The 12,744-nt window shown below is 39.3% G+C and overlaps 1 protein-coding gene across 1 annotated transcript; it reads right to left on the reverse strand.

Annotated features, from left to right (window-relative positions):
• Window positions 1–554: 554 nt before the first annotated feature.
• On the reverse strand, window positions 555–10,875 carry LOC110293253 (protein NipSnap homolog 3A-like). The gene is made up of 7 exons (XM_021161122.1): window positions 10,631–10,875; window positions 5,955–6,165; window positions 4,175–4,333; window positions 3,443–3,592; window positions 1,177–1,263; window positions 914–1,089; window positions 555–613 (listed from the first exon to the last, which is right to left on the reverse strand). Exons 1-6 carry the CDS (start codon window positions 10,682–10,684, stop codon window positions 1,013–1,015), a joined length of 738 nt encoding a protein of 245 aa, XP_021016781.1. The 5' UTR covers window positions 10,685–10,875; the 3' UTR covers window positions 555–613; window positions 914–1,012.
• Between the last annotated feature and the right edge of the window lie 1,869 nt (window positions 10,876–12,744).

Below are 12,744 nucleotides of genomic sequence, written 5' to 3' on the forward strand. Positions count from 1 at the left end.
GATGATGAAAGCATCAGAATATATTGGTAATTTATTTATTTATTTGGTTTTTCAGGACAAGGTTTCTCTGTATAGCCCTGGCTGTCCTGGAACTCACTTTGTAGACTAGACTGGCCTTATACTCAGAAATCCACGTGCCTCTGCCTCCCGAGTGCTGAGATTAAAGGCATGCGCCACCACACCCTGTTCTGGTAATTTTTTATTAGGGCAAATGTTTCCATATCTAAAATGACCTCATTTAAGTAAAGATACCGCAAGTGTCTTTGTTAAATAGGAAAAAAAATTGAGATAAATATTAGTAAATTATTAATAATATTTCAGCATATAAACCTGAGGTATTATAACTTATAGTATGCTGATCTATTGTTTTCTAAGTGAGTGACTGATGATTAATACAGACAACACAGATTATTATAGTTTTTCATATGAAAGAAGTTAATATTTTTATGAATCCCATTTGATAGTATGAAATAAACTACTAGAGCAAAAATCATCTCAGGCAAAAAGACAAGATGAAAACGATTCATATATTTATTAATAATTTAAAAAATATGGTCACAAACTTGGAAATCCGATCTCATTGAACAAAGGGTTGTCTTACAGAAGAGGTATTCTGAAACAAATGAAGAACAAGGATCTTGATCTAGTGACTAAGTGATCTAGTGGCTAGATCACTAAGTGACTAGTGATCCTTTGTTACAAAGGATCTCATTGATGTAGATACTAGTACAAACAATAAGGCATGTCAGCGTATAAACCAAAGAGTCTTCAAAGACTTCATGGGGACAAAGTAACATTATTTTAAAATTAATTACTTTTAATGAATGGGGAAATGAACTTTATTTTCCATGTAGAGATAGGTTTAATAAAAGGGCCCTCAATGGGCTTTAAAATGTATAGTAAATTAACTTACCACTCCCTTCAAATAAAAGCTGAAATAATTCTCTAGAGAGAATTGAAGCATTGGCCCCTGACACATCTCACATCAGCTCCTAAGACAGTCGTTAGGAAACTATTTCAGTGGTGAAAATGACCACGGAATGAGGAACATGTTCTGCTGAGCATCTAGGTAGTTGACACTTTCCCGGACTGGAAAGACATTTCATAAAACACAGAACGTTATTAGATGCATCAAGCTGGTTCTAAAAATACCGCTTGCCTCCTGAAAGAGCTCACCAGCAGACACGACTCTGGGATCTTCATGGGCTTGACGTCTCCCAGCTGCCCGAGCGTCTGCGTTCTCACACCACCACAGAACATGAACTGCAGAGGCAAATCAAAAGCTGTTTCAGTTGCACATTCATACAGAGAAACGAAGTCTTAAAAAGTCCAATGGTTTCAAGTTAAAAGAGCGATACTAAGTGTTTCAGTGGTAAGATTTCAGAGGAGTCAGAGACTTGGCAGAGAAGGTTATAGGTTAACTAGTCAAACTGATTTTATAGATGAAGAAATGAAACAGACTTGAAAAGTCAAGCAAAGTAAGATAGATAAAGGAATTCAAGACCCAAACTGTATGACTTCCTACTATGTTTTATGTTGTCTTTCCATCTCCTGCTGGCAGCTGAACTTGGTAATGACTGCATAAGGGTCATCCAGGTGGTACTGGTTTTGAGGGCATACAGGGGCCATGGAGAGCAGCTTAGACTTGGCCCTGTGTAGCTGGGCTGGAGTCCCTGGAGAGCATCCAGGAAAGGCCATTGGTGAGGACGCAGCTTCAGTTGCAGCAGAGATATTGGAGATGCCAGGAGAGTGGGATGATTACCAAGGACAGTGGCAGCTGTGGTTCCGAGTGGGCCAAGGGGTAAGCTGTGTGGGCTGAGGTTGGCAGAACTAGAGGTGTGGAGCATCCAAGGGCCCTTGCTGCCCAGAAGATCCTTGCATAGATCCCAGATGTCAGGCACTGAACTTTTTATACTGTTAGAATTTTGGATTTGCTTTGAATTTAATTGATACTGTGCCCTGGTTCATCCATCTTAGGATAAGAAAGTAGCTTCCTTTTGATTTTACAAGAGCCCACAGAGACTTTGGATATTTTAAAGAGCTTGAGCTTTTAAAGACTGTGTGAATTTTAAAGTTATTCTAGGTTTTATACTGTGGTAATATTAACAGTATGTCTTGGGGACTGTACTGGCTGGTTTTGTGTGTCAGCTTGACACAAGCTGGGGTTATCACAGAGAAAAGGACCCTCCCTTGAGGAAATGCCTCCATGAGATACGGGTGTGAGGGAATTTCTCAATTAGTGATCAAGGGGGGAGGGCCTAGCCCATTGTGGATGGTGCTATCCCTAGGCTGGTAGTCTTGAGGTCTATAAGAAAGCAAGCCGAACAAGCCAGGGGAAGCAAGCCAGTAAGCAGCATTCCTCCAGGGCTTCTGCATCCAGTCCTGCCTCCACATTCCTACCCTATGTGAGTTCCTGTCCTGACTTCCTTTGGTGATGAACAGCAATGTGGAAGTATAAGCTGAATAAACCCTTTCCTCCTTGCTTCTTGGTCATGGTGTTTTGTGCAGGAATAGAAACTCTGAATAAGACAAGGACAAACAAGAAAGGAAAGTTCATTATCATGGTGTGTTTACATGCCAGGTTGACAAATGAGTATTTTTTTTTTTTTAGGTTTTTTTCTTTTTCCTTTCTTTTTTTGTTAACTTGAGATGCTAAGAAGAGAGCACCTCAGCTGAGGAAATGTGTCCCATCAGATTGACCCACAAGCAAGCCTGTGGAGCAGTTTTCTTGATTAAAGACTGGTGGGGACAAATCCAGGCCATTGAGGATGATGTCACTCTTGGCTTAAAGATGAACTTGGGTAGGGTAAGAAAGCAGATTTAGGAAGGCACGAGGAACAAGCCAGTAACCAACATTTTTCCATGGCTTCTGCTTCAGTTTCTGCCTTCAGTTTCCTGCCTTGAGTTGCTGCCCTGAGTTTCCTTCATGGTGGACTATTAACTGGAAGTATAAGCTGAAATAAACCCTCACATCCTCAAGTTGCTTTTGGTCCTGGTGTTTCATCACAGCAATAGAAGCCTACTTAGGACAGGGAATATAACTTAGTAGTAGAGCACTTGCCTCCCATGCAGAAGGTCCTAGGTTCAATCCCTAGTACTGAAAATCATATATTTAGGGGAATAAAAGGATTATAAAAGGAATAAACTATTTCTTGAGGCTCTTGTAGTTGTTAAAATTTGCTCATTTTATGGGTCAGAAAAAAAATAGAAGTTTAGCATTTCAAAATAGTTTTAGTGTGTGTTAGATTATAAATAAGAGATGTTATATATTTATTTATATATGTTATATATAATTATAAATATATATAATTATAAATAAGAGATTCTTAAAACTTAAAATGTACAAGATCTTGTCGATACATATAAACTGTAACAATATATCTTAGAAGATGAATAAGTCACCAACATACACGGAAATTTAAAAATAAATATATAGCTGTACCTCTGTTGAGCAATCCATACTCTGCATGGAACACACCAATTAGTTTAATGTAGCCTTGATCAGCATGGGCATTTACTGCCCTTTGAAATGCGTCACCCCATAGAGCTGGGCCACCAGGTTTCATCAGAAAAGTAGACAGTTCATAGATTCCTAGATTTTGGAAAAAACGCTTTTAAAGATGATAGCCAAGGAATTTCTATTTCTATTTATATTTACTTGGTTTCAGTAGAAGCCTGCTCTGCATGCTCATATTTGAAGGATTGTGCATGTATACACATGTATACAGATGTAGTAATTACTTTTGTATTATTTTCCATTAATTTTGTGCCTAGAAACCCCCTTGTCCATGTTTAAACTTATTTTTGCTATTAAGATTACACAGATGATAAAGGATAAACAAAGAGGTGCACTTTGGGGCTGGCAAGATGGCTCAGCAAGTAGGAGCTCTGACTGCTCTTCTGAAGGTCTGAGTTCAAATCCCAGCAACCACATGGTGGCTCACAACCATCTGTAATGAGATCTAATGCTTTCTTCTGGCATGTCTGAAGACAGCTCCAGTGTACTTATGTATAATAATAAATCTTAAAAAAAAAAGAGGTGCACTTTGTTTTATCTCAGCAATCTCTTATGTCCACAAGTAAAAAGGACTCTCCCTCAGTCCCAAAGCACATTAGAACTTAAAATATGTACTATTTCAGTCATGACAATTCACAGTGCCTAAGAAAGACTCACCTTCCTTGGGAGGCGTTCTTATTTTGCACCATGGTACCAAATAGGTAATTTCACTCTCTTGTTTATCAATGAGAGGCAAATTTGGTATGAGGAACCGTTCTTGCCAATCCTCATCCTTGGCCAAGGCTTTGTATACTGCAGCACGGTGAGCAAAATTATCTGTAGTAGAAGAAAAACACCAAGAAAAGTTGGGTTTTTTTTTTTTTGTTGTTGTTTTTAAAGAATTGATTTAATAGCTATGCTTCTTTGGATCACTCCCACCTCATTAACCTAGAACATGCAAGTCCACCATGTTGTGGATCTGGGGACAGCTGATGTGACATCAGCATCAAGTTGCTCCTCATCTTTAGGGTGAAAGAAAGGGAGACAACTATTGCACTGACATTGAATGCGTTTCACAGGGTCTTTGAAGGAACTTGTGGACAGGAGCTAAGTTTCTCAGTCTGTGACATGGTGAATAATATAATGTCAGCTTTCAGGTTTGCAGCTTTTAACACTGCCATATGGACCAGACTTATTATTTAACAGTATCGGCTGAAAGATAAATTCTACTTTGGTAGTAATGGTAGATGGTCAAGATATATCTTGAATACATGTTAACCTAAGTGAAACTTGAATGTATTTGATATCTTTTCCTTTGAACAAATAACTTCCAAAGGACAAGTGCTAATTCCCTTACTGTTGTCACCCAACATTTCTCCCCAGCATTCATTTCTCTGCTTTCTAAGATACGGAAACAGACATGTTTACCAATGTATGAGCCTACTACTATATTTATTGTAAAGACCTCATGAGACTAAGGTAAAGTATTTATATAGTTTATTTGAGGGATACGAAATAACACCCGTCTTACAGCCTAAAGTGAAACAAGCAGGACTTAACTACTTTTTCCAGTGGGTCCTGGTTTAACATGAACCACATTTGAAGCATAAGCTATATTATTGGTGTCTTCTATCTTTCAAAACAGAAAAACAAAACAAAACAAAATCCAACCAAACCCAAAGCATACCCATGCCATCCACAGAATGAATCTTTTCTCACTAAAGAATTGTGTGAGCATTAATTGAACATAGATGACCAAACACTAAATTAATTATTAAGAGTTTGCTGAACATGCTCAAATCCCAATGTAGTCTATTAATAGTAGATTTTACAAGTTAACCAACATTTTTGAATAATTTTGTGACTTATTCTCCTTTTTCAAGGCAGCATAGCTTCAGTAGGAGAACACGTGGTAATGCTAAAGTAAAATTCTTTTAATTCTTAAAGTAGTATGGCAGTGACTTCTGTAACACTCTGGGGTGTAGAAAGGAACCAAAATTAATTGGAGCTGAGGGGAGGTCAAAAGTTGACTGCCATCCTCTCTCAGCCTCCATTTACACAAAATCCTGAATGTGTGAAGTGTTTCCACTAAGATGTTGATAACCAGGTCTAGCTAGCATCAGATACTTCTCTCATTCTGTCATCTTAATTGGGTTTTGTGAACAGTTTTAAGTCTTGCATTAAATCAGTGTTCTAATAAGTCTCTAAGTTTTTGAGAAGAGGAGTCTAAAATTTAATGATTTGATAGATAGCTCGTAATTTCCCAGCTATAATGTTAGATTCTGGAAAAGGGTTATAAAAGATGGGCCAAGAAGAATGGTCCTAAATTTACTTTTTGGTTCTGTACGCTTTTAAAAACAATTCTCCTTCATCTGTATCTATACTAATGTATAGACATCTAAGACTCATGTAGCATGATAAAAATCTATAGTGAACACTTGAACTGGGTAACTCATACCATATTTCCAAATATGGAATATAGTGTTTATTCTGCCTCCAAATCCGACAGTCCAATATCCCACCAATTCAGAGTGAGCTGTCCGAAGATGAACATTTTTCTTAAAATTGTACAGGAACTCTTCCACATTTGCGGGCTTAAGGTAATAAGTACAAAATTCATAGAATGTTCCTTCTTGTTGACTGTGGCCAGTAGTGAAAGACGAGCACACCTGAGGGAAGATAAACCAAATTTGAGCATTTGAGGGATGGCAGAACTTAGACATCTTTCCAATCAAATCTGGCACTGAATTGGAATCCCTGTTTCCACTTCTCTTTTCAACTCTCCATAGACGTGTTTTAGTAGATTCAAAGATGTCTACTGTTAAACACGTTAAGTAACCTCTTCATGGAAAGTTGCCCCAGACTAAGGCAGTGCTATCTTAGAAAGTCTCTTGTGCCAGAGAATCAATTAGGATTTGTTGTTGTTGTTAATTTTTTGTTTTGTTTTTTTTTTCAAGACAGGTCTCTCTGTGTAGACCTGGTTGTCCTGGAGCTCACTCTGTAGTCTAGGCTGGCCTAGATTTCATAGAAATTCACTTGTTTCTGCCTCCCTAATGCTGGGGAAATTAAAGGCATGTGCCACCACCGCCTGGTGATAGTCCCATAAATTGTTTTCCCTTATATTCTTTTAATCCATAGTGTATGTGAGTAGAGCTCATATCTGAAAGAACTTTGTAGACTGCATATCTTTGGGCATACACAATGAACATGTTTACCCAAAGAAAAATTGCTTTTTGTTTTGTTTTTCGAGACAGAGTTTCTCTATGTCTGTCTGTCCTGGAAGTCTGTAGAATAAGCTGGTCTCAAACTCACAGAGATCTGCCTGCCTCTGCCTCCTGATTGCTGGGATTAAAGGCTTATGCTGCCATGCCCAGCTTAAAGAAAACTTTTCTTAAAAAGAGAAATTGCTATTCAGGTCAAATAATTGTTCCTACATTCAGCAAAAATAGAACTAGAATGTAGGCAATGCACTAGGATGCTATTGGTCCAACTGCATCATAAATTTGGTAATAGATCAGTGGTCCTCAACCTCCCTAACACTGAGACCCTTTAGTACAGTTCCTCATGTTGTGGTGACCTGGACAATAAAATTATTTTGTTGCTACTTCTTAATGGTAATTTTGCTACTTTTATGAATAGTAATATAAATATCTGATATGGAGGATATCTCAAATGTGACCCCAAAGGGGTCATGACCCACAGATTGGGAACTATGCAAATAGAGCATGGATGCTAAAAAATCATTTCCCAAATTGGAATCACTATCAGTTTCTTATGAGAAATATAGAGTGAAGATGGAGTTTAATGCATTCAGTTATATCAACATGGTAGAAATGCCTCTCAAGGTTTCTTTTTTTTTTTTTTTAACTTACTATGTAAGTTTCTACTTTTTGTTCTGAGAGCACTTTTCCCTAGGAAATACTTTGTTGGAAATTACCTTGAGTATGTGTCCATATACTGTATGACATCATACTATAAAAACCCATCTTATTTTCAAGTTGGGTTATCATGCACCAATTTCATGAAGTTAATAATACCAGAAGAATCTGCTAAAGCAGATCAAATGAATATAAAACTGGAAAAATCACTATACACATTGACAACTTAGTCTGAGTAGTAGAAGAAATCTTTTTTTCTTTATAAGTTTTTGCTTATGAAACACTACTTTATTTAAAGCTTAATACAATTTTCTCCCTTCAGTGCATTCCATTGATTTCTACTCTAAACTATATTCTTACTGCTTGTCTTAGTTAGAGTTTTATTGCTATGAAGAGACACCACGAGTATAGAAACTCTTATACAGTAAACATTTAACTGGGTCTGGCTTACAGGTTCAGAGGTTTAGTCCATTGTCATCATGGCAGGAAGCATGGCAGTGTCCAGGCAAACATGGTGCTAGGGAAGGAGCTGAGAGTTCTACATTTTGGTCCACAGGCAGCAGGAGGAGACTGTGAGTCACATGGGTTGGGGGTATAGCTTGATCTCAAAGCCCACCCCAACAGTAGCACAGTTCCTCCAACAGGCCACACCTATTCTAAAAAGGCCACACCCACTCAAAAAAGACTAGATACTCCCTCTGAGCCAAGTATTCAAACACGTGAGACTATGAGGGCCATACCTATTCAAACCATCATATTCCACTCCCTGGCTCCCATAGGCTTGTAGCCATAACATGATGTAAAATACATTTCCACATAGTCTATCACAGTCTCAACAATGTTTAAAAGTCCAAAGTTCAAAATCTCTTCTGAGATTCATACAATCTCTTAACTATAATCCCCTATAAAATAAAAATAAAAAACACCAGATCACTTACTTCCAACATATAATGGCACAATATATAAATTACTGTTCTAAAACATAGGAAGGGGAGCATAGTGAGGAAATACTGGACCAAAGCAAGACCAAAACCCAGTGGGGCAAACTCCAAACTCAGCATCTCCATGTCTGATGTCAAAGTACTCTTTGGATCTCCAACTCCTTTCAGTTTTGTTGACTGCAACACACTTTTTTTTTTTTTTTCTCTTGAGTTGATTCCTCTCCCTGTTAGCCATTTTCTTCACTGGTTATCCCATGGCTCAGGCATCTATAACATTTTGGGGGCTCCATCTTTACAGTTTCAAACAATGGCCCTTCTTGGCCTCCATGCAGAGAAACCCCTGCCATACACCTGGACTCAGAAACTTTCCTCAGTTGCAGACGGAGATTCTATAACCTCTTTCTTTTATTCTTGATTCAGAAACCAGAACCACATGGTCAAAGCTGCCAAATTCTGCAGCTTTCTCGGGCTGGGTCATGCCCCCCTCGTTCAATTACACCTTTACCAACTTTTTGGATACTGTGGTTTCCTAAGCTTGGATGTTCTTGAACTTGCTCAGTAGACTGACCTTGAACTCAGAGATCTGCTTGCCTTTGTCTCCTGAGTGCTGGGATTAAAGTCATGTACCACCATGCCTGGACCTAAACTGTTCTTTAATTCCTTCTTACAAGATGGAAACTTAGCTGTGTGGGATCTTGCATTGAGGTCTCTACTCTCTGTATTCATTTAATATCTTGAATCTGTTTATCCCCTTGAACACAGGAGTTAGCTCTATTTCACTTCCTGGTGTTCCTATTCTCCTAGAATTCATACATTTTGTATTTTTCCTTGTTCAGCTTGCTCCACTTCATCAAAATGTTCTTTATAAGAATGAACATTAGTAAACATATAACAGAGTCTATTCTAGGCTATTTTAAGCTTTCCTTTACCAAGGCAATTAATCTGAACTCTTCACTTTAGCCTCAGGCAATCTTTTTGAACAAGGGCAAAATGCAACCAAATTCTTTGCTAAAATATCCCAAGAACAGAGATGTACCCCACTTCTGGTACTAACTGGTAGGGCTTTATTGTTGTGAAGAGATACCATGACCATAGAAACTTTATACAGAAGCATTTAATTGGGGCTGGTTTGCACTTTCAGAGGCTTACACTTTAGTCCATGTCATTATGGCAGGAAGCATGGCAGCATCTAGACAGACATGGTGCTAAGGAAGGAGCTGAGAGTACTACATCTTGATCCATAGTCATCGAAGGGAAACTGTGCCACACTGGGCATAGGTTGAGTATATGTAAGACTTCAAAGCCCATCTCCACAGTGACACACACATACTTCTTTCAACAAGGCCACACCTACTCCAATAAGACCACTCCCTATGGGCCAAGCATTGAAATATGTGAGTCTATAAGGGGCATACTTATGCAAACCACCACACTGCTCAAAACAGTAAACTTCCTATAAAAATCTGCAGGCAGCTCTGCATTTGATGGACTTTTTTTTGTGTGTGTGCTTTGAACCAAAATCTACTAATGAGATTGTTAGAACAAGTGCTTATTATCTATAGTTTAGAAATGAATAAAACCCCAGGAAGTGGGCCAATGGCATTCACAATATTTTATAGGTTGATTCAAAGAGTGAGTGTGTATTTGGAGAATGCAATAATTGTCAAGGCCACAGACTTTTTATTATTTCCTGGACATGATACACAGGAGGAAACCTATCCAGAGGAGGAAGTGTGTGTGACTAGATAAAATCATTTCCCAGATTTCTGTTGCAGAGTCAGAATTACAATGGGGAAAAGTCATAGACTTCATTATGTCCAATTTAAGACTTGATCTTGCCAGCACTGACTCATTAAAAAGAACGTTGATTTAAAAATCAAAAACCAAACAAAGTCAGAGAAACATCGTAAGGAGACCATTGGTGACGTTGCGCGGACAGCACTGGATGAGTAGCCTTTAGTCTCTTCTTCAGGGTTTACTTGGTTCTAGGCGAGACTAACCTGATTTTTCTTCCTCCACTAGGGTAAGTAAAAGTCTGGACCAAAATACTGAGTTTATTCCCTGGATAAGCCTGTGCTCAACAGTTAGGGCTGAATGGTGGGCTCCTTTAGTGACGGTCTCATCACAGCTTAGTCCAGTTTCCAGAAGCTCCAGTCCCGTCCTAACTGACAAGGTTCTCCCATGCCACAACATGCTGGTACCTGGGAACTGAGACATCCCACTGGCAACAGCCTCAAGCGCTAACAGAATGTGCAGTACTATAGTACCCCACTCAGCTCTGCCCACTTTCCCCGCTGGCAACCGGTAGCCTCTACCTGATGCACCAGAGCCTGCGATAGCCTCCTTAGGCTGCCACGGAGCGCAAGCATGGCGCAGCCTGCAGTGTGCAGCAAGACAGATGTAGGGTGCTGGGACACGTGCTGTTCCTGCTTTCTGCTGCCTGCTCCTGCTTGGTTTGATCCACGCTGGACTGGGAAGGGGCTCTGCGGAGCGGCACCACACTTCTCCGGGTAGCAGAGGACCCACTTTATGGTCTGTGGTGTCAGCTCTGATCCCTTGCTTGCCTTTTGTTCTATAAGGTTCTGGCCCTGATGTAAGAGATGATGTTGCAATGAGCAGAACCTTGAGCTTGGTGCAGTTCTACATTCTGGGCTACCACTTTACGTTCCCCCTTCCTCCCCAACCCCCCTCCCCCGTCCTGCCCCATCAGGACAATAACACTCCAAAATGCTGGGCGAGGCGTGGATGCATCTGTGTGTTTTAACATCTTGGGGTGGGGGTCTTGTGATACTGCTCAAGAGCCTTCGCCTTCATCACAGAGCACTCTATATCCCTGTTGATCCCAGCATAGTTTACCAGGCTCGGAATAAAGATAGATTCATTTTCCTGGTGCCAAGAACAGTGGGATCACAGACCTGAACTGAGACCTTTACTATCATACACAGAGGGATCAAAAGTAAATTCCTCTATACTACTGAAGTGGCTGACCTCTTAAGCCCTTCTTGTTGGATTGGTGGTACCCAGAAGAACTTCATCTAACATGTTAAAGCTGTTTTCCCCTATGGTTATGTCCCTGTTAGGTGTACTCTGGTATTCTGTAGTTTTCTATTTACAAATAATGTCCATTTACTAGAAAGATGAGACTTTAGCTCACGTCATAGCACTTGCCTTCAGGCATCTATCTTTAAAGTTTAAAATAATTACTGCATTAAACTACATTGTAATTTATGACTTCTTGGTAATACTGCGCACACTGAAGTAACATTCCTTATATCATTGGAGACTGGGAAGAATTATAAGGTTATCACATATGGTTCTATTGGGATTCCTTGTGGAAGGGATTTGAATTAGATGAGGGAGGTTTTAAAAAATTAGTAATTCTGAAAGAATTTAGCCTTTTTTTTTCCTCTGAAGATGTTATTTCCTAAACCAGCAAATGCAAATGAAGCGTCATTTATGTAATCTACTTGATTAAAATCTGTCACTTAGAATGCTTTTTCAGCCTTGAGTTAACAGTTCATTTGCTTATTCAATTAATGCTTATTGCATTTCTTCTATGCTGTGGGCACTTTCCCAGAAACTATAGAAGTGGAAAAAAGGTATAGTTCTTTCCCTATTGGAGCTTATAGTTTGCAGAAAAAATTACCAAAGAGAAAAATACAGTCAATTCCATGTGGCTGAGGCCAGCATCTGTGGATTTAACAGGAGAAAAGAAAATGGTGGGGGGAAAGGATCTGTTTCTGGATATGTACAAACGTTTCCTCTTGCATTACTGAGACAATGGAGTATCACACGTATTTACATGACTTAAGTAATCTAGAGATGATTTAACGATACAGGAAATCAAATGTGTGTTATTTGCAAACACTGTAGAAGGGACTTGAGTATACGTGAACGTTGGTATCTTTCTCACTGGGTCCTGGATATAGTATGTTCTCTTTCTAAGGGAATTAGTCAACAGTATGAAGGAGAACAATATGGTAGAACAGAAAGAATTAAAGTGCTGGAGAAAGATAACAAAGGTGTGTGTGTGTGTGTGTGTGTGTGTGTGTGTGTGTGTGTGTATCCATTCATTTCTTTGGCCTTAAAAATATCCGTACTAGAAAACTTAGCCTGCTGTGGTCCTGGATGGTCTTCACCCCTGGGAAATGTCAGTAGAGTAATGTAAATTATTTGAGGGAGGAAGAGAAGTGATCTTGTTTCTTTTATTTTTTTTCCCCATGTCTGATTGACAGCTGGAGGCTGCCATAGCGTGAGTACCTACGGGATGAAGGAACTGGCACACCACACTAGTCCTGCTCTGCCATTTCACAGGGGCTTCTTTTATGTGAGAAATCATCTACTAGTTTCAGCCACCGCTTGCCTTAATCTTAGTAGAAGAGTGACTACTTTTTTCTTCTTGCGTTAATTTATACCATTTACATTATTC

Source organism: Mus caroli, unplaced genomic scaffold (genome assembly GCF_978045245.1).
Source record: "Mus caroli unplaced genomic scaffold, Mus_caroli_1 scaffold_6, whole genome shotgun sequence".
NCBI lineage: Eukaryota > Metazoa > Chordata > Mammalia > Rodentia > Muridae > Mus > Mus caroli.

Coding starts and splice junctions, on each gene's coding strand:
- LOC110293253 (XM_021161122.1), bottom strand. CDS start 10,684: ATGCTTGCGCTCCGTGGCAGCCTAAGGAGGCTATCGCAGGCTCTGGTG. Junction 4,334..5,954: donor ATTCCATATTTGGAAATATG/GTATGAGTTACC, acceptor CTTCTACTACAG/ATAATTTTGCTCACCGTGCT. Junction 1,264..3,442: donor GTATGGATTGCTCAACAGAG/GTACAGCTATAT, acceptor TTGCCTCTGCAG/TTCATGTTCTGTGGTGGTGT.